This window comes from Ornithorhynchus anatinus, chromosome X5, assembly GCF_004115215.2.
Source record: "Ornithorhynchus anatinus isolate Pmale09 chromosome X5, mOrnAna1.pri.v4, whole genome shotgun sequence".
Classification (NCBI taxonomy): Eukaryota; Metazoa; Chordata; class Mammalia; order Monotremata; family Ornithorhynchidae; genus Ornithorhynchus; species Ornithorhynchus anatinus.
In genome coordinates this window covers 52,600,948-52,628,578 of record NC_041753.1, presented here as the reverse complement: position 1 = coordinate 52,628,578, position 27,631 = coordinate 52,600,948, and the positions used below count along the sequence as shown (strand labels likewise).

General features: G+C 48.4%; 3 protein-coding genes across 7 annotated transcripts in view; 2 read left to right on the top strand and 1 right to left on the bottom strand.

Moving 5' to 3' along the window:
• SPATA6L (spermatogenesis associated 6 like) overlaps positions 1 to 6,314 on the bottom strand; it is a 39,120-nt gene extending 32,806 nt beyond the window's left edge. Inside the window, exon 1 of one of the 3 annotated variants that reach the window (XM_029055851.2) lies at positions 5,994 to 6,314. In XM_029055851.2, coding sequence (XP_028911684.1) covers positions 5,994 to 6,032 — 39 coding nt within the window. In that variant the 5' untranslated portion in view covers positions 6,033 to 6,314. The remainder of the gene's footprint in view (positions 1 to 5,993) is intronic. The other 2 variants (XM_029055853.2, XM_029055852.2) reach the window with 2 other exon arrangements.
• On the top strand, positions 996 to 2,824 carry PLPP6 (phospholipid phosphatase 6). The gene has a single exon (XM_029055850.2). The coding sequence runs from the start codon at positions 1,085 to 1,087 to the stop codon at positions 1,907 to 1,909; it is 825 nt and encodes a 274-aa protein (XP_028911683.1). The 5' UTR covers positions 996 to 1,084; the 3' UTR covers positions 1,910 to 2,824.
• A 15,975-nt stretch (positions 6,315 to 22,289) lies between the features above and the next one.
• Positions 22,290 to 27,631, top strand: part of CDC37L1 (cell division cycle 37 like 1) — a 30,249-nt gene continuing 24,907 nt past the window's right edge. For 2 of the 3 annotated variants that reach the window (XM_007655589.3, XM_007655588.3), the window contains exons 1-2: positions 22,290 to 22,500; positions 27,282 to 27,563. In XM_007655589.3, coding sequence (XP_007653779.1) covers positions 22,390 to 22,500; positions 27,282 to 27,563 — 393 coding nt within the window. In that variant the 5' untranslated portion in view covers positions 22,290 to 22,389. Of the gene's footprint in view, positions 22,501 to 26,091; positions 26,204 to 27,281; positions 27,564 to 27,631 lie in introns of all 3 variants that reach the window. The other variant, XM_029055054.2, reaches the window with a different exon arrangement.

Sequence of the window (27,631 nt, the reverse complement as noted above, 5' to 3'; positions counted from 1 at the left end):
CAGTGTGGCTCAGTGGAAAGAGCACGGACTTGGGAGCCAGAGGTCACGGGTTTGAATCCCAGCTCTGCCACTCGTCAGCTGTGTGACTGTGGGCAAGTCACTTAATTTCTCTGTGCCTCAGTCACCTCATCTGTAAAATGGGGATTAAGACTGTGAGCCCCACGTGGGACAACCTGATTCCCCTGTGTCTACCCCAGCGCTTAGAACAGTGCTCTGCACATAGTAAGCGCTTAACAAATACCAACATTATTATTATCATTATTATTCTCTGGGCTTCGGTTCCCTCATCTGTCAAATGGGGATGAAGACAGGGAGCCTCACGTGGCACAACCCAATGACCCTGGATCTCCCCCAGCGCTTAGAAGAGTGCTCTGCACATAGCAAGCGCTTAACAGATACCAACTTTATTATCTGGAAAATGGGAAGGCTGTGAGCCCCACCTGATCGGCTCGTATCCTCCGTGGCGCTTAGAACAGCGCTCTGCACATAATAAGCGCTTAACAAATGCCTTCACCATTATTATTATTATAATAATAATAATAATAATGTTGGTATTTGTTAAGCGCTTACTATGTGCAGAGCACTGTTCTAAGCGCTGGGGGAGATACAGGGTAATCAGGTTGTCCCACGTAAGGCTCACAGCTAATCCCCATTTTACAGGTGAGGTAACTGAGGCACAGAGAAGTTAAGTGACTTGCCCACAGTCACACAGCTGACAAGTGGCAGAGCCGGGAGTCGAACCCATGACCTCTGAAGGCCAGGCTCTTTCCACTGAGCCACGCTGATTATCATCCGGCCCCGCCACTCGTCTGCCGCGGGACCTCGGGCGAGTCACTGCTCTGTGCCTCAGTCCCCTCATCTGGGTGAAGAGCGTGAGCCCCACGTGGGGGCGAGTTGGCGAGGGTGGCCGAAAGACCAGCCGAGTCGCCCCGCCTCCGCCGAGTCACGCGGCCGTCTCCGCCCCGAAGCCGTGCGGAAGCGGAAGTGACCGAGGTCCCGCTCCCCCCAGCCGGCCCCGATCCCGGACACACCTCTCCCCTCCGCCCCCCCGGCACGCGCTGTCTGCAGTTGAGGGTCGAGGAAGATGCCGAGTCCCCGGAGGGCCCGGGAGAGTCGGGGGGCGGGGCCGGGGAGCCCCGCGCCCCTGCCCGGCCGATTCGAATGGCCGAGCCCGCCGAGCGACGGGGTCCCCGGGCCGGAGGCGGCCCCCGGCCGGCTCCGCCCTCCCGAGAGCAGTCCCGTCCACCGCCGGGGCTCCCCCGCCCCGCCGCCGCCCCCGCCCCCGCCGCCGGACCGCATGAAGCTCAACCCCTCCTTCCCGGTCATCGCCCTCCGGTCCCTGCTGGCCGTCGACCTGTGGCTGAGCAAGCGGCTGGGGGTGTGCGCCGGGGACGACTCGCTGTGGGGCAGCGCCCGGCCCCTGCTGAAGCTGCTGGAGATCTCGGGCCACGGGATCCCTTGGCTGGCGGGCACCGTCTACTGCCTGTCCCGGAGCGCCAGCTGGGCCGGGCGGGAGGTGCTGCTCAACCTGCTCTTCGCCCTGCTGCTGGACCTCCTCCTGGTGGCCCTCCTCAAGGCCCTGGTCCGCCGCCGGCGGCCGGCGCACAATCGAATGGACATGTTCGTCACCCTCTCGGTCGACAGGTACTCCTTCCCTTCGGGCCACGCCACCCGGGCGGCCCTCGTCTGTCGGTTCGTCCTGCACCACCTGGCGCCAGCCCTCCCGCTCCGGGTGCTGGTGGTGCTGTGGGCCTTCGTCCTGGGCCTGTCCAGGGTCATGCTGGGCCGGCACAACGTCACGGATGTGGCCTTCGGCTTCTTCTTTGGCTACGTTCAGTACAACGTGGTGGACTACTGCTGGCTGTCGCCCCTCAACGCCCCGGCCCTCTTCTCCCTGTGGACCAGCTAGTGGCACGTTTCGGGTGGGACGACGGCATCCACCCCGTGGATGTCGGGGGGTACCTCCCCTGGGACAGGAGGAGGGCCGGGGGTAAAAGATAAATCGACACATCGAGCCGCACGTAACTCTGGCACGCTCTCAGCCGGAACCGGGGGGGTGTCGGACGGAAGGAACGGATTTGTTGTTTCGGGTAGGCCGCGCCCGCCGGAGGACCGCGGAGGAATCGAACGGTCCACCCTCTGCTTCTTGCCCATCCGCATCGGTGATCGAGGCCTGATTCCACAAATCGACAAGTCTTCCATAGGTGCCGTTTAAAACAACGCTACCCGGAACCGTCGCCGCCTTACCGTGACCGTGCTTGAGGACGAGCCGCGCGCCGGCGCCGGGAATCCGTGCCGTTGACCGGTAATCGGTTTTTGAACACCACTTTAGGAATCCTAGGTAGTCACCTGGGTCGTTTCCTAAAACGCTGGTGCCGTGGTGATGTATTGGGTTTCTTTGGGTTTTTTAGAACCCTTGCCGTTTCCTGCCGCTCCGAGGGAGAGGTGGCCCGGTACCACCCCCGGAAGACTTCTAGATACGATTATAAATTGCCCTTCCATTCCTCTTTAATCCTTTCCATTAATGAGCACGTTGGCGAAGCTCGTTTCGGGGGAGAGACGAGTAAATCACGAAGCCACCCAAGACCCCCTCGGTCCCCTCTGAAAGGGGAGTAAGAACTTCGGAAGATCGACCTCGTGTTCCGTGAAGATACCTCCGCAGGAGAGTTCCACTGTGTCCATTGTCTCTACTGGGAAGATGAAATGTTTGTGGGGAAGGGGAGAGGGGACCTTCCATGGGATCACGGCGCTCTACTGCGTTAAGCTTTCTCGAATGTAGGAAATTCTCAAATGCTCTAATTAAAAGATATTCCTCTGACCCGTCCGGTGACCGTAGGAGTTAAATTCGAACCGTTTCGGCTAGGCGCCCATACGCGACTGGTCTTGGGATGGAAGCTGCTGGGAATAATTCCCACATTTCTATGCATTAATTGCGATTTAAAGCTGTTCGTTCAGGGTGCCTCCTGAAACATCACCAAAGATTACGTATTCCCAGGTAGACGGCCTGGTCCCTTGAAGCCAGAAAACACCAAAAAAAGTGTTTTAAAATGCTCCATCAGCACTAAAGGGGAACCCTCAAGTAAACCAGGACTCTCTAATGTTCTAGGTGATTGGCGGTGTTTATTGAGCGCTTACTGTGTGCAAAGCACTGTACTAAGTGCTTGGAAGAGTTCCAAACTCTGTACTTCTCAAATTCTCTATATACTTGGAAATAGAATTTGCTCTGAAGTAAGCTACACGGTAATTTTGAGCTGGACGGAAAGTGAATTTCCTGAGGGTGGGAAGTTCGTGTAATGGGGAAATAAACTAAAATCCCATAAAATTTCCATTTCCACTCATATTGACTACCCCTGCATTTTCACAATCATGGCAATGAACAGTTCTCAATCCATGAAGTTGTAAATGGTTTGGTTCCTTTGGAGCTCTCCTTTCTTTCCACGATGATGGTTGAACAGTAAGACCTCCTGCTGACAAGTTTGAATTCTAGGGGTTTAACGGCAGAGTGCTTATAGTTTTGCATTAACGTTGGTATTTGTTAAGTGCTTACTGTGTGCAGAGCACTGTTCTAAGTGCTGGGGTAGACACAGGGGAATCAGGCTGTCCCACGTGGGGCTCACAGTCTTAATCCCCATTTTACAGATGAGGTCACTGAGGCACAGAGAAGTTAAGTGACTTGCCCACAGTCACGGAGCTGACGAGTGGCAGAGCCGGGATTCGAACCCATGACCTCTGACTCCAAAGCCCGTGCTCTTTCCACTGAGCCACGCTGCTTCTCTGAGCCACGCTGTTTTGCATTCACAATAATAATAATAATAATGTTGGTATTTGTTAAGCGCTTACTATGTGCCGAGCACTGTTCTAAGCGCTGGGATAGACATAGGGGAATCAGGTTGTCCCACATGGGGCTCACAGTCTTAATCCCCATTTTACAGATGAGGGAACTGAGGCACAGAGAAGTTAAGTGACTTGCCCACAGTCACACAGCCGACAAGTGGCAGAGCTGGGATTCAAACTCATGAGCCCTGACTCCAAAGCCCGTGCTCTTTCCACTGAGCCACGCTGAGTTTGACAGAGCCCAAGTTCTTAGACATACACATTCCTGGCTGATTCTGAACTTTCACAAATGGATAGACAACACTAGAAAATAGGTGGTCTGTTGTCTCTGTTTCTGTACATGCCTATAAGGTATGGACCCAGTAAGGAATGACTTTTAAAGATGAAAGAATACAATCTGAAGGACACTAAACCTAGGAGAGAAGGTTAGTCACATCTGATGGGCAAGAGGATTGACGTACATTATCTTTCACCTACTATAAGTGTATACTTTTAGTACCATCAGACCATAGGGTTGATACATAGGGTAAATAGCATAATATTTATTCATTCAATAGTATTGAGCGCTTACTATGTGCAGAGCACTGTACTAAGCGCTTGGAATGTACAAATCGGCAACAGATAGAGACAGTCCCTGCCCTTTGATGGGCTTACAGTCTAATCCGGGGAGACGGGCAGACAAGAACAATGGCAATAAATAGAGTCGAGGGGAAGAACATCTCATAAAAACAATGGCAAATAAATAGAATCAGGGTGATGTATATCTCATTAAACAAAATAAATAGGGTGATGAAGATATATACAGTCGAGTGGACAAGTAAGGTGCTGAGGGGGTGGGACGGGAGAGGGGGAGGAGGAGAGGGAAAGGGGGGAGAAGAGGGTTTAGCTGTGGAGAGGTGAAGGGGGGGTAGAGGGAGCAGAGGGAAAAACGGGGGAGCTCAGTCTGGGAAGGCCTCTTGGAGGAGGTGAGCTTTAAGTAGGGATTTGAAGAGGGGAAGAGAATTTACATCTGTTGCCGAACTGTACTCTCCAGGCGCTTAGTACAGTGCTCTGCACGCAGCAAGCGCTCAATAAATACGATCGAATGAATGAATAAGAATGATGGTGTTTGTTAAGCACTTACTTTGTGCTTGAGTGCTGTTCTAAGCGCTGGGGTAGATACAGGGTAATCAGATTGTCCCACGTGGGGCTCACATTTTTTAATCCCCATTTTTTTACAGATGAGGTAACTGAGGCACAGAGAAGTGAAGTGATTTGCCCAAGGTCACACCGGACAAGTGGCGGAGCGGGGATTAGAACCCACGACCTCTGACTCCCAAACCCGTGCTCTTTCCACTAAACCACGACATATTTAGAAATGCAGACTCTCAGGCAAGAAAGGCAAGAGAAGAATTGAAACGAACTAAAGCAGCAAAGAGCCAAGCAGTGGGGAAGGAGATGTACCAATTCCTTAATATCAGGAGGCCAAGAGCCGAAACGGAAAAACAAAACTGGCAATGTAAGCTGAGGGGGGGGGGGGGGGGGGGGGGGCAGAAGTTGTTCAGTAAACACCTAAACTAGTCACTAATATTTGAAAGAAAAGTTTTATTTAATGAAAAGAGATCACACCGTCTATGGACTCCAGCCAAGGTTACGACGTTTAGAGGAGCAGTCTAAGAGCAGGGAATGAAACAACTTCTGAGAGGAGGAGGAAGAGATTCGGAGGCCAGGATGTGGGATTATTGGGGCAGAGGTTGAGGAAAAGGTTTCAGACAGGGAGAGAGAAGAAAGTATGACCGGAACCTGAGAGATACCGCCTGGTCTAACGGAAAAGGTCCAGGCCCGGAAGTCAGAGGACCTGGGTTCCCATCCCGGCCCTGTCCCTTGCCTGCTGCGTGACCCGAGGCAAATCATTTCACTTTATCGGGCCTCAGTTACCTCAGCAGTAAAATGGGGATTCAATACCTGTTCTCCCCCCTACTTAGATTGCGAGCCCCAAGTGGGACGTGATTAGCTTGTGTCCACCCCAGGTCCTGACACGTAGTAAGTGCTTAACGAGTACCATTAAAAAAAAAAAAACCAAAAAAAAACCCCCAAAATGTAGATGGTGAGGGCAGTGAAAGAAGTGATAGGGCAGAGGCACCGCCTGCGGAAGAAAGCGATAAGTCGGTTGTCCTTACCGCTCTAATCTCTAACTCCACCGATAACTTCAGCGGCATCGTTCCTTCAGGCAAGAGTTGGGGTGAGGGTTAACGAGAAGCAGGAAGCGGGGTATCCCCTCAGCTCGACCCGGGATGGCTCCTCAGCTCCTCCCTCTCCGAGCGACTAATCCCTTGCGTGACTGGATCTCCCCTCCCCCCGCCCCCCTCCCAAATCTCCAACGCCCGAGGCGGGAAAGCGTTATGTTGCTATGGAAACCTTGCCAACGCAAGGGCTGGCGTGCGCGTGCCTGCGTCACGCGCCAAATGAGGTCTGTTGGCGCGTGGCGGAGAAAGCTTTCCCCAACGGACGACAGGTAGCGTGCGCGTGCCGACGTCATACGCAGAACTCCGGTTACCAGGCGGGTAACCAGCGCGTGCCGTACGTGGCGGTGGGGGCGCGTGGCGGTCGCGCGGGTTGGGAGGTGGCTCCCTCGTTTTCCCCAGTTTCAGTCCGTTCTTTCCCGCATTACCGCTTCAGCGGGGACTGCCGCCCCAAAAGTAATGGCATTCGTTAAGCCCTTCCACTGTTCCGAGCGCTGGGAGGGATACAAGTACAAGTACAGTGCTCTGCACATTCATTCATTCAGTGGTATTTATTGAGCGCTTACTATATGCAGAGCACTGTACTAAGCGCTTGGAATGTACAAATCGGTAACAGATAGAGACACTCCCTGCCCTTTGACGGGTTTACAGTCTAATCGGGGGAGACGGACAGACAAGAACAATAGTAAGCGCTCAATAAATACTATTGAATGAATGAATATTTGTTGAGCGCTTACTATGTGCAGAGCACTGTTCTAAACGCTGGGGTAGATGCAGGGTAATCCGGTTGCCCCACGTGAGGCTCACAGTTAATCCCCATTTTACAGATGAGGGAACCGAGGCACAGAGAAGCGAAGAGACTCATCCACAGTCACACAGCTGACAAGTGGCAGAGCAGGGATTCGAACCCATGACCTCTGACTCCCAAGCCCGGGATCTTTCCGCTGAGCCACGCTGCTTCTCAAGAAGCTTCCTTGAGAAGTAGCGTGGCCCAGGGGATAGAGTCCGGGACCTGGGTTCTGATCCCCACTCTGCTACTTGTCTGCCGTGTGGCCTTGGGCAAGTCACCTTACCTGTGAGGTGCTTCAGTGGTCTCATCTGTGACGTGGGGATTACGACCGCGAGCCCCTTGTGGGTCAGGGACTGTGTCCCACCTGATTAGCTTGTAGCTACCCCAGCGCTTAGAACAGTGCCGGGAACATAGGAAGCACTTAATGAACACTATAAAACAAAACAACAGGTTGCATGACGGGGATTCAATACCTGTTCTCCCTCCTACTTAATCTGCGAGCCTCAGCTGGGACCTGATTATCTTGTATCTACCCCAGTGCTTAGTACAGTGCTTTATTAGTCATAGTAGTAGTATATTTGTTAAGCACTTCCTATGTGTCAAGCACTGTTCTGAGGGCTGGGGTGAATTCAGGTTCCACAGGTTAGATACAGTCCCTGTCCCACATGGGGCTCACAGTCTAAATTGGAGGGAGTAGGATTTAATCCCCATTTTACAGTTGAGGAAACTGAGGCATGGAGAAGTTAAGTGACTTGCCCAAGGTCACACAGCAAGCAATTGGCAGAGCCAGAATTAGAACCCAGGTCCTCCGACTCCCAGGCCCGTGTGCTCTTTCCATTAGGCCATGCTGCTGCTTCATACGGCACATAGTAAATGCTTAATAAATACCACAGTTATTATTATTATTATTATTAATAAACACAAAAACTAAGGAAGGCTGTGGCGGCCACTGAGCCATGAAATGCTTGAAATTCTGCTCTTCTGGTCACAGTACCCTACCGATCTTTGTTTTTGTCTTTATGTTTTCCTAATGTTTTTGTTTCATCTCTTCCTATGTATCTGTTGGTAACTCATTCATTCATTCAATCGTATTTATTGATCACTTGCTTTGTGCAGAGCACAAAGTGCTTGGAAGGTACAATTCGGCAACAGAGACAATCCCTGCCCAACAACAGGCTCCCAGTCTAAAAGGGGGAGACAGCAAGAATGAAACAAGCAGGCATCAATACCATCAAAATAGATACATAGAATCATAGATATATACACATCTTTAATAAAATAGAGTAATAATATATACAAATATACACAAGTGCTGTGGGGAGGGGAAGGGGATAGAGCAGAGGGAGTAGGAATGGGGAGGGGAGGAGGGGCACAGGGAAAGGGAGGGCTCAGTCAGGGAGCCCTTTTTAAACTCCTTTTTATTTTTTTAATAAACTCCTTTTTATTATTAGATTGTGAGCCCCCAGAGGGACAAGGATTGTGTCTATTTCCCACCCGTAGTTAGTATGGCTCAGTGGAAAGAGCACGGGCTTGGGAGTCAGAGGGCGTGGGTTCGAATCCTGACTCCGCCACTTTCCAGCTGTGTGACCGTGGGCAGGGAGGTCCGCAAAGGAAGCTGGCGCGGTAGTCGAGGCCGGCTAGGATAAATGCTTAGATTAGCGAGGTAGCAGTATATGGAGAGGAAAGGGTGCGTTTTCGCGATCTCGTGAAGGTTAAACCCACGGGATTTGGTGACGTGGGTTGAATGAGAGAGAGAAGAGCTGAGGATAATGCCAAGGTTAGGAGCTAGTGAGGCAGGGAGGATGGTGGTGCTGTCAACAGTGACGGAAGAGTCAGGGAAAGTCTACTGTAAAATAGATGTAAAAGAGGGGCCTTCACAGCTTGATATCGAAAAGTCACAATGCTGAAATGCATGATCACCATGTCACAGTGGATGGTGATATCTTCTGCTATCGTATATGGATGCTCCTGGCAGGGGGTGCTTAGGGTGGAGTTTTTACTGGACAGGTTGAGGACTTGAGGATCTAAGGGGGAAAGGGGAGGAGACCCAATGAGGAGAAGAAGCCCTTTAGCTACCTTCCTTCTCTCCACTAGATTGTAAATTTCTTGAGGTCAGAGAAACATGTCTACCAACTCCATTGTCTTTACTGTGCCTGCTAACTATTGTACTCTTCCAAGCACTCAGTACAGTCCTCCGCCCACAGCAAGTGCTTAATAAATACCACTGATCGACTCCCCTCTAACCAACAAGGAAACGGGCAAGATGGCTCTCCTCGGCTCTCTGACGGGGTGAAAGTTGATGGCCTCCTGCTCAGTAGTCTGCAGAAATATATTCAGTGAGGGGAAATGTACCGAGCTGGTTTTTCTGCAGTTAAATACTTGCCTCATTTGAATAACTTTGGATAAATATGAAGAATCTCCCTTTTTTTCCTTGTGCCTTTATGAAATGTACGCAATATTCTTTTTCCCCAGGCATCGCCTAACGATTGACTTCTTTGATCTTCTGTCCTCCAGCATCCATCCGAGTCCTTTGTTAGTTTAATACCATCCAGAGTGATTCCTTGACCTTTTTCTGATCACCGACTGAATTTCAGAAACTCTCTTTCGTTCTTGCCTAGGTTATTTCAGGCCTGTATTTGATTTTTATAGCAGTTTTCCCTCCCCTAATAACTTTCAAAAATATCTACCCCTAGCCTCCACCTCAAGTGTTTTCTTACCTCCTCTTAGCATTGTCTGTTGCGGAGAACTGCATGAAACATTTATGGTGTAGCGAGAAGCAGCAGGGCGTAGTGGATAGAGCCCGGGCCTGGGAGTCAGAAGGTCATGGGTTCTAATCCCGGCTCTGCCACTTGTCTGCTGTGTGACCTTGGGCGACTCACTTCACTTCTCTGGGCCTCAGTTACCTCATCTGTAAAATGGGGATTGAGACTGAGAGTCCCACTTGGGGCAGGGACTGTGTCCAATCCAATTTGCATTTATCCACCCCGGCGCTTAGTACGGTGCCTGGCGCATAGTAAGCGCTTAACAGATACCATTATTATTATTATTTAGAGACTTGCAAATCATTCTGCCTATGTATTATGCCATGGTGGGCATCTCTGAGGATTGACGAAGGGATTCAGATTCCTGTCTCATCCGGGCTTTAGTCGGTCTACTCTTTCCTTGCTTTTCTATGATAATTTTTGGTGGGCCCCTCTTCACTAGAAACTAAGCTACGTTCTGTACTTCACGGTGGAGTCTTCTGTCAAGAACAACAGACAAGCCTTGGTTAATAAATTGTATTTATTGAGCACTTACTGTGTGCAGGGCATGTACTAAGTGCTTGGGAGAGTACAACACCACAGTATAACAGACACATTCCCTGCCCACAACAAGCTTACAGTCTTGAGGGGCAAACAGACATTAATATAAATAAACGAATTACAGATATGTACATGAGTGCTGTGGAGCTTGGCGGGGGTGGTGCTGGGAGGGGTGAATAGAGGGTGCAAGTCAGAGCGACGACGCAGAAGGTAGTGGGAAAAGAGGAAATGGGGGCTTAGGGAAGGCCTCTTGGAAGAGATGAGCCTTCAACACGACTTTGAAGGTGGGGAGAGTCATTGTCTGTGGGAATACAAAAAGGGAGGGCCTTCCAAGCCAAAGGCAGGACATGAGAGGGTGAGGGCCAGACGTAAAGAAGCGGCATTGACCGGTGGATAGAGCGTGGGTCTGGGAGTCAGAGGGACCTGTGTGACCTGGGGCAAGTCACTTCACTGCTCTGGGCCTCAGTTACTTCATCTGGAAAATGGGGATTAAAACTGTGAGCCCCGTGTGGGACATAACCTTTGTCCAACCCGACTAGCTTGCCTCTACTGCAGCACCTAGAATGATGCCTGGCACAGAGTAGGTGCTTAAAGAGTACCATTTAAAAAAAAAAAAGGTCAGCAGTGAGATAGATGAGATCGAGGTACAGTAAGTAGTTGGCATCAGATTGCTTGTGACTTCAGCATGGCCTGGAAGTCAGAGGACCTGGGTTCGAATCCCACTCCACCACCTGCCTGCTGGGTGACCTTGGGCAAGTCATTTAACTTCTCTGTGCCTCAGTTTCCTCAACTGGAAAATAGGGATTCAATACCAGTTCTCCCTCCTACTTCGACTGTGAACACCATGTGGAACTGTGTCTGCCCTGATTAACTTGTATAATAATGTTGGTATTTGTTAAGCGCTTACTATGTGCCGAGCACTGTTCTAAGCGCTGGGGTAGACATAGGGGAATCAGATTGTCCCACGTGGGGCTCACAGACTTAATCCCCATTATACAGATGAGGGAACTGAGGCCCAGAGAAGTTAAGTGACTTGCCCACAGTCACCCAGCCGACAAGTGGCAGAGCTGGGATTCGAACTCATGAGCCCTGACTCCAAAGCCCATGCTCTTTCCACTGAGCCACGCTGCTTCTCCAGCGTGGCTACTACCCTTGTATCTACCCTAGAGCTTAGAACAGTGCTTGACACACAGTAAGCGCTTAACAAATACCATAAAAAAAAGATGTAACTCTACAAACCAAGACAGACAATGACTGGGAAGTCAGAGAAGGAACTGGGGCCTGCCCCAAACCACAGTCAATTCCTCCATGAAGCCTTCCTTGTGTGATCCAAAATCCCAGATAATAATGAATAATAATAATTATGGTTATTATTGACTGGGAAAGGCACAGGGAAATTTGCCAGGATCTCGGCTGGGAAAAGACTTGGGCGCCTGCCCCATCACAGTAAGGGAAAGTATTGTTAAGCACTTACTATGTGCCAAGCACCGTTCAAAGCACTGAGGTAGATTCAACTTCCTCAGGTTAGATGCAGTCTCTGTCTCACATGGGGCTCTCACACTCTTAATCTCCATTTTACAGATGAGGTAACTGAGGATCAGAGAAGTTAAGTGACTTGACCAACAGACACGTGGCACAGCCAGGATTAGAACCCAGGTCCTTCTGACTCCCAGACCTCTGTTCTATCCACTAAGCCACACTGCTTCTCTATTACACACAGCACATGCATACGTATTTACATCAAGAATTTTGTCCTCACTGGCCACCAAAATGGCCATCTCGGTCTATTCACCCCTTTCGTTAATCATTCTAAAGCTAAACAAAGAGACCCAGATCTAAAGCAGCACGAGAAGAGTGAGAAAAGTAGGGCCTTTTGGTCTTTTGCTTTGCAAGTTTTGCTTTTTTGGGTTTTTTCAACCTCCATGTCCCTCCGATGGCTTGGCCAAGGATGGGGGATTGGGGTAGGGGCCGGAGGGGAGGCTTCGGGTGAGGAACGGTTAAGCTGAGTGGAGTTGAGTGAGCAGTTGTCTTCATTTTCTTAAACCAACTCTGCCTTTACCCATCATTACAGAATCTTTAGTTTACAGGGTGTGCGATGAAAAGACTGGGACGTTTAGCACCAATATCCAGAAAAGAGAGAGCAGAGGAAGACTGAGCACAACTGCTGGTGGTTAGAATTTTAAAATACAAGACATCCTATTTTGGCGTTATACCACACTATGAAGTCAATCCAGTCTTACGTTCTGTCCCTGACGGTGGCACCAAAAAATGCTTGGATGAACTGGAAACTGGTTGCCCTTCCTGACATCCATCCTGATGGTTAGAGGCATGTCATTAAAATATCCCTCTTTTCATAATAATGATGGCATTTGTTAAGCGCTTACTCATCAGCCTTGACACATCTCTCTCATTCAACCCACACATTCAGTGTGTCAACAGATTCTGTGCCTTCAACCTTGACAATGTTGCTAAAATTCTTCCTTTCCTCTCCATTCAAACTGCTACTATGTTGATTCAGGCACTTATCGTATTCCCCTTGACTACTGCATCAGCTTCCTCTCTGATCCCTCTGCCTCCTCACTCTCCCCACTCCAGTCCTTACTTATGCTTTGAGATCATTTTTCAAAAAAAACCATTTAATCCACATCTCATTGCTCAGGAACATCCAGTGGTTGCCCATCCACCTCCGCATCAAACAGAAACTCCTTAACATCAGTCAGTCAGCGATATTTATTAAGAGCTTACTGTACTAAGTACTGTACTAAGTGCTTGGAAGACTAAAATATAATAAAAGACACATTGCCTGACCACAATGAGCTTACAGTCTAGAGGGGGAGACGGAGGTTAATATAAATAAATTACAGATATGTATATATGTACCGTGGGTTGGGTGGGGGTGAATAAAGGGAGCAAGTCAGGGTGACACAGAAGGGAGTTGGAGAAAAGGAAAAGAGGGTTGAGTCAGGGAAGGTCTCTTGGAGGAGATGTGCCTTCAATAAGGCTATGAAACTGGAGAGCGTAATTGTTAGATATGAGGAGGGAGGGCATTCAACGCCAGAGGCAGGATGTGGACGAGAGGTCAGTGGCTAGATAGACGAGATTGAGGTACAGTGAGCAGGCTGTGTTGTAGTAGGAGAATAGCGAGGTGAGATAGGAGGGGGCAAGGTGATTGAGCGCTTTAAAAGCCAATGGTGAGGAGTTTCTGTTTGATGTGGCGGTGGATGGGCAATCATGGGGGGTTCTCGAGGAGTAGAGAGACGTGGCCTGAACCTTTTTGTAGAAAAATGATCCTAGCAGCAGAGTGAAATATGGACTGGAGTGGGAAGAGACAGGAGGCAGGGAGGTCAGCGAGGAGGCCGATTCAGTAATCACGACGGGATAGGATAAATTATTGGATTAATGTGATGGCAGTTTGGATGGAGAGGAAAGGGTGGATTTTAGCGATGTTGTGAAGATCAAACTGACAGGATTTAGTGAAGGATTGAATATGTGGGTTGAATGAGAGAGGGGAGACTTTAAAGCACTTGGACAGTTCGCCCCCTCCTACCTTAAAGCGATGATTTCTCACTACAGTCCAGCCCAGACACTACGTTCCTCTAACGCCAAACTACTCACTGTACCTTGATCTCATCTATCAAGCTGCTGAACACTTGCCCACATATTTCCTCTGGCCTGGAACTCCAACACTCCTTACACACACACACACACACACACACACACCCTTAAATACGATAGATCACAAGACCACAATTCTACCCACGTCCAAGAGGCCTCACCTAAGCCTTCATTTCTCCTACTATCACCTATGTACTTGGATCTGTACCCTTTTAGCACTTGGCATTTACCCCACCCTCAGCACTTATGTATATATATATATATATATGTCATTTATTTTAATGTCTGTGCCCCTCTAGATGGTAAGCTCCTTGTGGGCAAGGAACATGTCAACCAAATCTGTTGTATTGTACTTGGGAAGCAGCACGGCCTAGTGGAAAAAGCATGGGCCTGGGAGTCAGAGGACCTTGTTTCTAATCCCTGATCCTCCATGTCCCGCTGAGCCTCAGTTCCCACATCTGCAAGTTGTGAAGGTCAGTTCAACCTTCACGACACTGCTAAAAATCCACCCTTTCCTCTTCAAACTGCTATCACGTTACACCAAACATTTATCCTGTTCTGCCCTGATTACTGTATCCGCCTCCTTGCCGATCTCCCTGCCTCCTGTCTCTCCCTGCTTCAGGTCATACTTCACTCTGTTGCCCAGATCATTTTTCTACAAAACCATTCAGGTCCTGTTTCCCCATTCCTCAAGAACCCCCGGTGGTTGTCCATCTACCTCCTCATCAAACTGAAATTTCTTATCATTGGCTTTAAAGCACTCAATCAGCTTGTCCCCTCCTACCTTACCTCTCTGATATTCTACTACAACCCAGTCTGCACGCTTTGCTCTCCTAATCCCGGCTCTGCCACTTGTCAGCTGTGTGACTGTGGGCAAGTCACTTAAATTCTCTCTGCCTCAGTGACCTCATCTGTAAAATGGGCATTAAGATTGTGAGCTTCACGTGGGACAACCTGATGACCCTGTACCCCAGCGCTTAGAACAGTGCTCTGCACAGAGTAAGCGCTTAACAAATACCAACATTATTATTATTACCAACCTACTCACTGTACCTCGATCTTGTCTGTTTCACCGCAGACCCCCTCGCACACATCCTGCCTCTGGCCTGGAACTCCCTCCCCCTTCATATCCTACAGATGATCACTCTCCCAACCTTTAAAGCCTTATTAAAAGCACATGACCTCCAAGAGGCCTTCTCCAGCTAAGCCCTCATTTCCTCTTCTCCCACTTCCTTCGCCTTCACACTTGGATTCGGTCTCTTTATTCACCCCACCTTCAGTTCCACAGCACTGAGCACAGCACAGCTCCAAAGCACAGCAAATTAATATCCATAATTTATCTATATTAACGTCTGCCTCCCCCGTAGACCATAAGCTCATTGTGGAGAGGGAACATGTCTGTCAGCTCGCTTATACTGTACTTTCCCAAGTGCTCAGTACAGTGCTTTGCATACAGTAAGCACTCAATAAATAGGATTATTTGATTGATAAATCAGATCGATTGTTGTTGGGGAACTGGTGAACAGTTAATCCCATGCCCTGACCCTTATAATTTTGTAAACTTCAATCAGTTTTGGCCTTTCCAGAATGAAGACTCCTAATCTTTTCAGTCTGTTGTCTTACAATAGCTTTTCCAGCCTCTTACCTCCCCCACCCAATCACCACGGTTGCCTTTCTCTATACCTTCTCCAACACTGCATGCAGTATCATGTTTTTCTATTGGCAACTGTCCTTTTTTTTCTTTCTATGCCATTCCTGAAGTTTATAGTTTACAGCTTCTTATCTCAACAGACACATTTAGCAATTATGAATACAGAAATCGTCCTTGCACTAGGTCATACAGCTGGCAAGCTGTGGGCAGGAATGTGCCTGTTGTTATATTGTACTCTCCCAAGCTCTTAGTACGTGATTTGTACACAGTAAGTACTCTATAAATACGACTGAATGAATGAATAGCAAGTGGCAGAGCTGGGATTAGAACCCAGGGCTCTGACTCCCAGGCCAATGATCTTCCCGCTAGACCATGTTTCTTCTCTATGAGGACAAACTGTAAAAAAACCCAAAAAACAGTTGAGAGATCAGAAGATGGAGCTTTAGTTAAGAAAGGAAGACTATGATTTTTAAAAATCTAGGAATTTTGAACTGCAGCTAAAATGAGCTAATGTATTAATATTTAATGAGAAAGTAGGAATGTGGATTTATTTAGAGGGAAGAGCAGAGGATGGATTTAGGACAATAAGAAGTACAGTGAGAAAAAGGCAGAAAAGTCACCTGAAATATGGGAAAACTGTATGCCTGTATTATGAAAAGGCTTGTAAATGTAACATTGTTTTTATGAGCTATTTTTATTTGATCATTTTAAAATATCCAAAGAGAAACTTAATCTACTTTGCAACTGCTCAGACACTAAGGCGTTTCTTGAAGGATAACTTCTCTCTTAATAAAAGCCTTTTCCCTTGAAAATTATCAGACCTCTACTGATACTATTCTCTACCCCCATTCCAGTCAACTCTCAGTTGCTTTTGATACTGTGGAGCACTCCTTCCTCCTCCAAACACTATCTGGCCTTAGTTTAGTTGACACGGTACTAATTTCGTTCTCCTACCTTTCTGACTGCTCTTTCTTTCGTTCTTTTTCTTCTTTCCATTTTTCTGTTCTTTCTTTCCATTTCATTCACTGGCTCCTCTTCCACGTCTCATTGCCAAAACTCCTCACTATTGGCTTCAAAGCTCTCCATCCCCTTGCCCCCTCCTATCTCACCTCTCTTCTCTCCTTCTACATCCCAGCCCACCCACTCTGCTCCTCTGGTGCTAACCTTCTCACTGTGCCTCGTTCTCGCCTGTCCCGCCGTCGACCCCTGGCCCACGTCCTACCTCTGGCCTGGAACACCCTCCCTCCCCAAATCCGCCAAACTACCACACTTTCCCCCCACTTCAAAACCCTACTGAAGGCTCACCTCCTCCAGGAGGCCTTCCTGGACTAAGCCCCCCCTTTTCCTCTGCTCCCCCTCCCCTCCCCATCACCCCCACTCACTCCCTCTGCTCTACCCCCCTCCCCACCCAACAGCACTTGAGTGTATATATGTACATATTTATAATTCTATGTATTTTATTAATGATGTGTATATATCTATAATTCTATTTATTTATATCGATGCTATTGATGCCTGTTTACTTGTTTTGATTTCTGTCTCCCCCTCCTAGACTGTGAGCCCGTGGTGGGCAGGGATTGTCTATATTTGTTGCTGAAGTGTACTTTCCAAGTGCTTAGTACAGTGCTCTGCACAGAGTAAGCACTCTATAAATACGATTGAATGAATGAATTGCCAATTTCCTCTTATACAGTATCTCCCGGATCCCCCCCATCCCAAATCCTCCCCAAACACCTAGTACTCTGATCTCAGTTTCAGTCATTATCACAGCTAGACTCTATATCAGCCTCCTTGCTGGCTTCCTGCCTCCAGCTTCATCTACCCCTCCAAGTTATAATGCATGGATAATAATAATAATAGTTTTTGTTAAGTGCTATGTGCCAAGCACTGCTGTAAGCGCTGGGGTAGATACAAGGTAATCAGGTTGTCCCTCGTGGGGCCTCACAATCTTCATCCCCATTTTACAGATGAGGTAACTGAGGCACAGAGAAATTAAGTGGCTTGCCCAAGGTCACACACTGATAAGTGGTGGAACCGGGATTAGAACCCACATCCTCTGACTCCCAAGCCCAAGGTCTTTCCGTTAAGCCGTGCTGCTTCTCAAATCATCTTCTTGAAATGTTGCTTGGCACACATATCTGTTCTTCTCAAAACCATCTACTGGCTACCTGTGTACCCCTGCATCACACAAAACCACCTATCAATCAAATGTATTTATTGAGCAATTACTGTATGCAGAACACTATACTAAGTGCTTAGGAGAGTACAGTATAACAGAGTTGATAGACATTTTCTCTGCCCACAGCGAGCTTACCATCTGGAGGGGGAGACAGACATTAATATAAATAGATTACGGATAATGATAATTCATAATAATTACAGTACTCGTTAAGCACTTACTATGTGCCAAGCACTGTTCTAAACACTGGGGTAGATACAAGTTAATCAGATTGGACACAGTCCATGTCCCATATGGGGCTCACACTCTTAATGCCCATTTTACAGACGAAGTAACTGAGGCCCAGAGAAGTGCAGCGACTCGCACAAGGTCACACAACAGACAGGTGGCAGAGTTGGCATTAGAAGCCACATCCTCTGACTTCCAAGCCCGTGCTCTTTCCACTAGACCACACTGCTTTTCAGTAGGTGTGTGGGAGAGAAGGTGGGGAGGAGGTTGTGATCAGATAGAGGAATTTCATTGTTGGCGATTATACAGAGACTAGAGATGATGAGATTGAGCGTGTGCCCGAGTTCTTGAATGGGTGAGAAAGGGATCACAATGGTCAGAAAGTTCCATGAGAGGCTTGAGGGGCGGTAGATGACCGTGACCAGTCAAGGCAGGATATGATAAGTGCTCGGATCAGTGTGGTACAGGTTTGGATGGAGGGGTGGGAGTGGATTTTATCAATGTCGCGAAAATAGAACTGACGGGATTTGGTGACATCAAATATGTGGGTTGAATGAGATGAGTTGAGGACAATGCCAAGGTTAAGGCTTGTGAGATAAGGAGGATAGTGGTGTAGGAGGATAGTGGCATTGCCTATAGTGTTGGGAAAAACAGGGGGAGGAGAGGGTTTGTGTGGGAAGATGAGGAGTTCTGTTTGGGATGTTTTGAGTTTGAGATATTGGCAGGGCATCCAAGTTGGGGAGAAAGAGAGAGATCAGGGCTGGAGAGGTAGATTTGGGAATTATATACATAGAGATAGTAGATGATAGAGTGAATGAGTTCTCCAAAGGGAGTAGGGTAGATGGAGAATAGAAAGGGACTCAGAACTGAGCCTTGTGGGACTCCCATTTGTTGGAGGGTGGGAGGCAGAAGAGAAGCCCGCGAAAGACTGAGAAGCTGTCAGAGATCTCGGAGGAAAACCGGGAGAGGACCGTGTCAGAGAACCGAGGTTGGAAATTTCAAGAAGGGGGTGGTCCATAATGTTGAAGGCTGCTGAGAGGTCAAAGAAGATGAGGATGGAGTAGAGGCCACTGGATTTGGCAAGAAGGCCATCAGTGAATTTAGAGAGGGTAGTTTCGGTTAAGTGGAGGCAGAAGTCAGATTGAGAGGGGCCGGAGGGAGAGGGTCAAGGAGGGAATTGGAGGAGAGGAAATGGAGGGAGACAGGGGGTGTAGAAACCTCACTCAAGGAGTTTGGAGATTAACGGTAGGAGTGGTAGGGGGCAATAAATGGAAGGAGATGTGGGGTCAAGGGAGGTTTTCTCTTTTAGGATAAGGGATACGTGAGTATGTGTCAAAGCAGTGGGGAAGAAGCCACTGGAAAGTGAACAGTCGAAGATGGCAAGTGTTTTGACCAGGTGCAGGGCTGGGGTAGAAGGCGCTGGTGGGGGCGGGGGGGGATTTTGAGAGGAGGAGGGAGATCTCCCCTTGAGGTACTGCTGGGAAAGAGAGGAGAGTCGAAGAAGGGGCAGGAGGAGGGAGGGACTGGAGAAGAGCAGGGGAGACTTTAAGGGCGATCTTGCCTGATGATTTCCATTTTATCCATAAACTACCTGTCCGCGTCATTAGGGGCAAGAGATGAGGGAGGCAGGGGGACAGAGGATTTGAAGGTTTAATTAGGTTTTAATTATGCTGCCATACCTAATTAAGAACGGTATGACCTAGTGACTTAGAAGACTTTAGTCTTTAGACTTTAAGACCTCTAACTCCAGCTCTGCCATTTGCTTGTCATATGTCCTTGGAGAGATCACTTCACTTCCTTGTGCCTCAATTTCCTCATCTGTAAAATGGGGATTAAATATCTGTTTTCCCTCCCCACTAGACTGTGAGCCCTCCTGGGATAGGGACTGTCTGAATTTATCACCTTGTGTCTACCCCAGTGCTTAATATGGTGCTTGGTACACAGTAAAAACTTTAACACATACCACAATTATTATTATTACCTCTGAAGGCTAGAAGACAGCCGTAAGGGAGTTTTTCACATGAGCTAATTGTTTGATGGCTGATTTTTTAAAGCCCCTAATGCCAGCGTGAAGCAAATTAGAACACGTTGCAGTTCTAAATTAGGATGAGATAGAAAATCGAGCGCATCGGCCACAGGCAGCGGAAACGTTGGTCGTCGGCCATCCCCCGGCCTGCCCTTGCCTCACAATCTCGCTCGGGGAAGAGACGGCGGGGCATGGAGTCCGAGAGACGTAGGAACGAGTGGGGGACATTTTGTCGAACCACCCTGAACCCCACCCCAGCGTGGCCTAGTGGAAAGAGCGCAGGCCTGGAAGGCGGAGAACCCGGGTTCTCAACCCGGCTCCGCCCCGGGGCAAGTCACTTAACTTCTCTGTGCCTGTTTCCTCGACTGTTAAACGGGTACTACATACCCGTTTTCCCTCCTCCTATTTAGACTGGGAGCCCATGTGGGAGAGGGACTCCGATCTCACGTGGCTCAGTGGAAAGAGCCCAGGCTTGGGAGTCAGAGGTCATGGGTTCGAATCCCGGCAATGCCGCTTGTCAGCTGGGTGACTGTGGGCAAGTCACTTCACTTCTCTGTGCCTCAGTTACCTCATCTGTAAAATGGGGATTAAGACTGTGAGCCTCACGTGGGACGACCTGATTACCCTGTATCTACCTCAGCGCTTAGAACAGTACTCTGCACATAGTAAGCACTTAACAAATACCAACATTATTATTGAGAAGCAGCGTGGCTCAGTGGAAAGAGCCCGGGCTTGGGAATCAGAGGTCATAGGTTTGAATCCCGGCTCTGCCACTTGTCAGCTGTGTGACTGTGGGCAAGTCACTTAACTTCTCTCTGCTTCAGTTACCTGTAAAATGGGAATTAACTGTGAGCCTCACATGGGACAACCTGATTACCCTGTATCTACCCCAGCGCTTAGAACAGTGCTCTGCACATAGTAAGCGCTTAACAAATACCAACATTACCCACCCCAGAGCTCTCGGCCTGGTGGATAGGGCACGGGCATCGAGACCTGGGTCCCAATTCCAACCCCGCCACTCATCTGCTGGGTGAACTAACTCTATTCCCCTCTTCAAAGCCCTACTGATAGTTCACCTCCTCCAAGAGGCCTTCCCAGACTGAGCTACCCCTTTTCCCTCTGCTCCCCCCTCCCCTCAGCACTGTGCTCATTTGTATATATTTTTATTACCCTATTTATTTTGTTAATGTGGGGTCCATCCCCTTGATTCTATTTATCGTGATTATGTTGTCTTGTTTCTGTCTGTATGTCTCCCCCGATTAGACTGTGTGCTCGTCAATGGGCAGGGACTGTCTCTATCTGTTGCCGAATTGTCCATTCCAAGCGCTTGGTACAGTGCTCTGCACATAGTAAGCGCTCAATAAATACTACCGAATGAATGCCCTTGGGCAAATCACTTCTCTGTGCCTCGATGACCTCATCCATAAAACGTGAGCCCGCTGTGGGACGCGGACCGTATCGGACCTGATTCGCTCGCATCTACCTCGGCGCTTAGTACAGGGCTCGACACGTGGTATGGTAAGTGCTCACCGCCTAGCGAGTGCTTAATAGATGGCATTGGAAAAAAAAAATGGAGGAACCACCCGTTAATGCCCGTTCCCACTTTGGGTGCCTGTCACCCAGCGGCTTGCCAGACTGCGGTGGAGCAAACCCTGGATGCCACAGCAAAGTGAAAAAACCAACTGCCGGGGCAGAAGCGACATACAGAGAAGCAGTGTGGCTCAGTGGAAAGAGCCCGGGCTTGGGAGTCAGAGGTCATGGGTTCGAATCCTGGATCTGCCACTTGGCAGCTGTGTGACCTTAGGCAAGTCACTTCACTGGGCCTCAGTTACCTCATCTGTAGAAGGGGGATTAAGACTGTGAGCCTCACGTGGGACAACCCGATGACCCTATCTCTACCCCAGCGCTTAGAACAGTGCTCTGCACATAGTAAGCGCTTACCAAATACCAACATTACGAGCAGCAGCGTGGCTCAGTGGAAAGAGCTCGGGCTTGGGAGTCGGAGGTCATGGGTTCGAATCCCGGCACCGCCACTTGGCAGCTGTGGGACCGTGGGCAAGTCAATTCGCTTCTCTGGGCCTCAGTTCCCTCATCTGGAAAATGGGGATGAAGACTGGGAGCCTCGCGTGGCACAATCTGATTCCCCTGTGTCTATCCCAGCGCTTAGAACAGCGCTCTGCACATAGTAAGCGCTTAACAAGTGCCAACATTATTATTATCATCTCCCCCAGCACTTAGAACAGCGCTCTGCACATAGTAAGCGCTTAACAAATAGCAACATTATTATTATTACGATTGGGCCCCGAGGCCGCCGCGGCCTTCCCCCCACCCCACCCGCCACCGACATTGGGGCGCCGTGCACGCGGCGACAAAGGGAGGCGGAAGTGACGTAACGAGCCGGCGGCTTCCCTTCCGTCGGCGGTCGGGGCCGGCCCACTTACTGGGCGGAGGAGAGGCTGGGTGAAGCGGGAGCCTAGAGTGGCAGCCGGTGTTGGTCCCGGTTCCTCTTGTCCTGTCCTGAGGTAGTTGGGCCGAGCGGGGAATGGAGCGTTCTTGCTCGCCGCCACGAGCACGGAGTCTCCACTGGGGGGAGGGGGAGAAAGACAACGAGCTGGACGTGGCTGCCGGCTCCTCCGCTTTCTCTCTTCAGCAGGTACGGGGGCTTGGGCACGGAGGGGCGGGGGGGCGGGGAGGGGGGAAGAGACCCAGTGAGGAGAGAGAGGCGGAGCCCTCTTCCCCTGCCCTGCTCTTCTCCCCCGACACCCTTGGGACCTGATTTATCCGGGGCGGGAGCGGTGGGGTGGGGTTGCCCCTGATCCCCACCGCTCCCACCCCGCTTCTCCTTTCCCTCGCCTGCCCTTCTTCTCCCCGCTAGAACGGAAGTTTCTTGAGGGCAGAGAAACGTGCCTCCCGACTCTATTGTGTGGCGCCCGCTAACTGTCGCACTCATCCAAGCGCCGAGCACAGCGCTCCGCGCACCGCAAGCGCTCAGTAAAAGCCATTCGATCGACTCCCCTCTCACCGGCAAGGAAAGGGGCAGGAGGCCTCGCCCCGGGCTCTTTGCAAGGGTGAAAGTTGGCGGCTTTCTGCTCAGGAGTCTGCGGAAATAAAAACAAGTACCGAGTCGGTTTCTCTGCCTTGAATAACTTCGTGTAAATATGGAGAATCTCCCCTTTTCCTCGCGCCCTTGGGAAATGCACGCAGTGTTCTCCGGCCGCGGGCGACTCCTGCCTCGCAATCGATGTCTTGGATTGTCTGTCGTCCGGTATCCACCCGGGCACTTTGTTCATTAAATCGTGCAGTGCCCCGTCCGCAGTGATTCTTTGACCTTTTTTTTTTTTGGGGGGGACGACCGACTGAATTTCAGAAACCTCCTTCGTTCTTGCCGAGGTTATTTCAGGCCTGTTTTTGATTTTTATAGCGGTTTTCCCTCCCCCAACAACCTTCAAAAATATTTACCCCGGGCCTCCATCTCAAGTCTCTCCTCCTTTTCCTGCCTCCTCTTAGCATTGTCTGTTATGGAGAACTGCATGAAACATGATCGGCTCCTTGAGGGAAACATAAACTTTGCAAATCATTCTGCCTATGTAGCTGCTCTCTTACCATGGCGGGCCTCCCCGGGGCTTGACGAGGGGAATTCAGATTCCTGTCTCGACCAGGCTTTAATGGTTCCCCTCTTTCCTCACTTTTCTACGGTAAAGTGATTTTTGTTGGGCTCTTCACCAGAAGCTATGTTCTGTACTTCGTGGTGGACTCCCTTCCTGTGAGAACAACGGACAGGCCACAGTCCTGAGACTGAGCGTGGCCTCGTGGAAAGAGCACGGGCCTGGAAGTCGGGGGACCTGGCTTCTAATCCAGCCCGTGACCCTGGGCAAGTCACTTAACTTCTCGTGCCTCCATTTCCTCAACTGTGAAATGGGGATTCAGTACCCATCCTTCCTCCTCAAGATTGAGGAGGATAGAGAAGCAGCGTGGCTCAGTGGAAAGAGCACGGGCTTTGGAGTCAGAGATCATGGGTTCGAATCCCGGCTCGGCCACTTGCCAGCTGTGTGACTGTGGGCAAGTCACTTCACTTCTCGGTGCCTCAGTTACCTCATCTGTAAAATGGGGATGAAGACGGTGAGCCCCACGTGGGACAACCTGATGACCCCCGTATCTCCCCCAGCGCTTAGAACAGTGCTCGGCACATAGTAAGCGCTTAACAAATACCAACATTATTATTACATTATTAAGATTGTGAGCTTCATGTGGGACAGGAACTATCCGACCTGCTCAACTTGTATCCACCCCAGCCCTTAGAACAGTACATGACCCCTCGTAAGTGCTTAACAAGTGCCATTATTTTGTTTTAAAAGCCCTGCATGAAGGAATTGATTATATTGCTAGTGGTTTAGCACAGCGCCATTCACGTTTCTGGTCGATTTCACACGTGTTCCGTCTGGGGCACGGAGTGCAGTTAGCGAGTAAACAGGGAAGGGTGCAGCACATTGTGAAGTGCACAGACATAATTTCTGGGTTGCAGGATCCATTTATGGCAGAATAATAATGATGATATTGGTTAAGCACTTACAATGTGCCAAGCCTTGTTCTAAAAAGTGTCCACAGTATCATGACCCATCAGGTGGTTAACTTGGTTGCCTCCTAGGTTAGCCAGCTATTTTTCAGGGTTCCAGCTGAACCTGGCCACCTCTAGGAATGCCCCAGGGGGGTTCTTTGGTCGGAAACATTCACCACGGTGAGGGAGCAGAGCCCTTATAGGCATTCCCCTACTTTCATTCATTCAGTCGTATTTATTGAGTGCTTACTGTGTGCAGAGCACTGTACTAAGGGCTTGGAATGTACAATTCGGCAACAGATAGAGACGATCCCTCCCCAACAGTGGGTTCACGGTCTAGAAGGGGGTCCCAGTCTATTAGGGACTTGCAGAGGTGGGACTGGAACCCAGATGCTCTTCCCCTTGAACTGAGAGCAAGGCGCTTTATTTCATGTCTGTGGAGTAGCAGATTTGGCTTATTAGTGATCTTTAATAAATTCTTATCGGAGACATCACAAACTCATTTACCTCTCCTGAACAGTTCACTCAGGAGAGGATTCTGGCCTTATTATTTCAGGCTTTGAGCACTGAACAAATGCCATTCCAATTCTTTAAAAACGTGTCTAGGATCAATAGAATAAACATGGTCATTTCTAGCAGATTCTGTGACGCTTCTTGAGCTCAAAAAGTCAGGTCACTGTTAACCCTGGAAAAAAAACCAAAACTAACAAACCAAGAGTATTTTTGCATTCTCTGAGAACCATAGCCTATTTTATACCTGCAAGGGAAGCATTGAGGATTCGGGATAACTATTTAGATCTTGATAGAGAAATACATATATATTTCAAAGATGTAAATACAAATACATATATATTTTGGCCTGAGGTTTTGGGGATGTTTTTGTTTTGAACCTTACTGACTGGGATTTGAGGTGCTAGCCACGAAAACACTGGATATATTCTAGGAGAGCTATCCAGGCCAGGAATCGGGCAGTGGGTATGAAGACCTTGAAAGCATTTGGCCTTCCAAGGTCTCAGCAAAATTGTAATCCTAAAAATAGCTAACAGGAGTGTGGATTTTATCCATTTACCTTGAATAGACTGTACAGCGACTAAATCCCACCCGAAGATAGAGGGGAAATCGCATTCCTTTATCTCAAAAGCACTGCAATCTGAGATGGTTAAACCATTCCCAGTTCTTTAAAAGGAAATTTGTTTTTAAAAACCCTTTGATTTTGACATTCTATTCAATTTATTAAGTGCCCAGAAATCATGTCTGGTTGAAACAATTTTGGGAATCTATTGTAAGGAGATATTTCTGTTTTGTGTTTTTTTTTAAATCTTTTGTTGATTGATTATAATCTAGTTTATATGTTTAAAGCAAGCCCACTTTGCTTGTTTTTCTTTCTGACTCTTTAAAATTAGATTATATGTTGGAATCACTAGAAGGAAGAAAGTTGTTTATTTCGGTGTATAAACATTTTTAGAGACATTTCACTTCCCTGTTAAAGTTTCCAGTAAGCAGTCTAAGATTCATATATGATGAACCCTCAGACTCAGCCTGTTAAGTGGAGGAAAAACATAAGGTCAAAAGGAAATTTATGTAACCATCTGTGAATGCTTAATGCCAGAATAGATTTTTGATGTTTGATGTGTAATGTCATTTTGATACATCCCACTGGCAATGACTGTAGGAAATTTTCACACTTAGGTGCTTCGAAAAGACAAAAACCAAAGATTGAAAGGAGATACATATTGTGATAATTTTCACAGTCGTCTCTGAAAAAATGTATCGTGCAAATGAATATCGAGGGAATAGCCAGGTATTTAGTGAAGAAGAACTTTAGCATGCGATAAAGTGTTTAAGACCTTCTAAAGCACTGTTTTTGTGTTTGATTTAAAGTGGACTTTTTTGACTTGATTTACTTTTTCCGCTATAGTTTGACAAGTCCAAAATGTTGACTTTTTTCATGTTTTGTTAGCCTAAGGGCATTTTTTCCCCTCTTTTTTCCCTCCTTTGAGAAAAGAATGAGTTTTGGAGTTCTATTTTTCTCCCTCTTCTATTTCCCGTCTTTACGGATTTTCGATTTGGTTGCTCCAGCTCTTTAGTGAGAGTAAAAAAGAGTAACTTTGGCTCCTGGTTTCCAGTTAGAGTGAGTGAATATTACCTCGGAGTTGATTGGAGAGAGTTATTCTGGTCAGTCCCTCAGTATCTCTTTTCTCACCACTGACAGCGTGCCTGTTTGATAGGACTGAACAGAAGGAGCAGCAGAACCGTAAGAGCTCTTGTCCTGGGTATTTGGTTGGAAAAGTAGAGATACACACAATCCACTGCCATGCCGGCATTTAGGGTAAAAGCTCTTAGAGCCAAGGGCAGGGATTACCGTTCTCCTGGTCCAAAGAGAGGAAGGTGATTATCGTGCTGGCACTTGTTGACACGTGTAAACTCGCTATAGGCAGGGAACACGTGCATGAACCTTCTGCTCTCCCAAACTCTGCTTCGTACAGTGCTGTGCACACAGTAAGTGCTCAGTAAATACCATTGATGATGATGATGTGTAAGTGTTCCCTCAGTGTAAGAAGATCCTGAAAATGAAGAGCCCTGTAGAGGAGGAAAACACCAGAGATCCTGATTTCAGCATATGTGGGGGAAAGAGAAAACGTGGTTTGATTTCTGTTACTTTCAGTGGAACGAGAAGATCTACGTCATTATCTTTTTCAGGCATCCACTGAAGCAAGGGAAGTGGAGCTGGTTTGGGACTGAGTAATAGCCATTCAGAAATAAGTTGATTAACACTGAAACATTGTGAATTACAATTAAAAAAATTAAATTTGGAATTATTTGTGCATGACCCTTTGCTTCCCTTGATTCTTGCAAATAGAGTTTTGTTTTCCACCCAGATGTATAGCCATGATATTGAGCTGCCTTGCCAAAAACCGAAGGAGTTTGTGAAGAGCTCTCTATCGTGCAAATGGAATCTAGCAGAAGCTCAGCAGAAACTTGGTAGTTTAGTACTACATAACTCTGAATCCTTGGATCAGGAAAATGCCAAAGCGCAAACATCAGTGTCAGAACTGAGGCAGAGGGAAGAAGAGTGGCGACAAAAAGAGGAGGCCCTGATCCAGCGAGAGAGAATGTGTCTGTGGAACGTGGATGCTGTTAGCAAGGATGTTTTTAATAAGGTATAGTATGAGCTTTTATTAGAGTAAATGAAGGAAGGAAAAAAAAACCTCTTCCACTTGTGAAGATT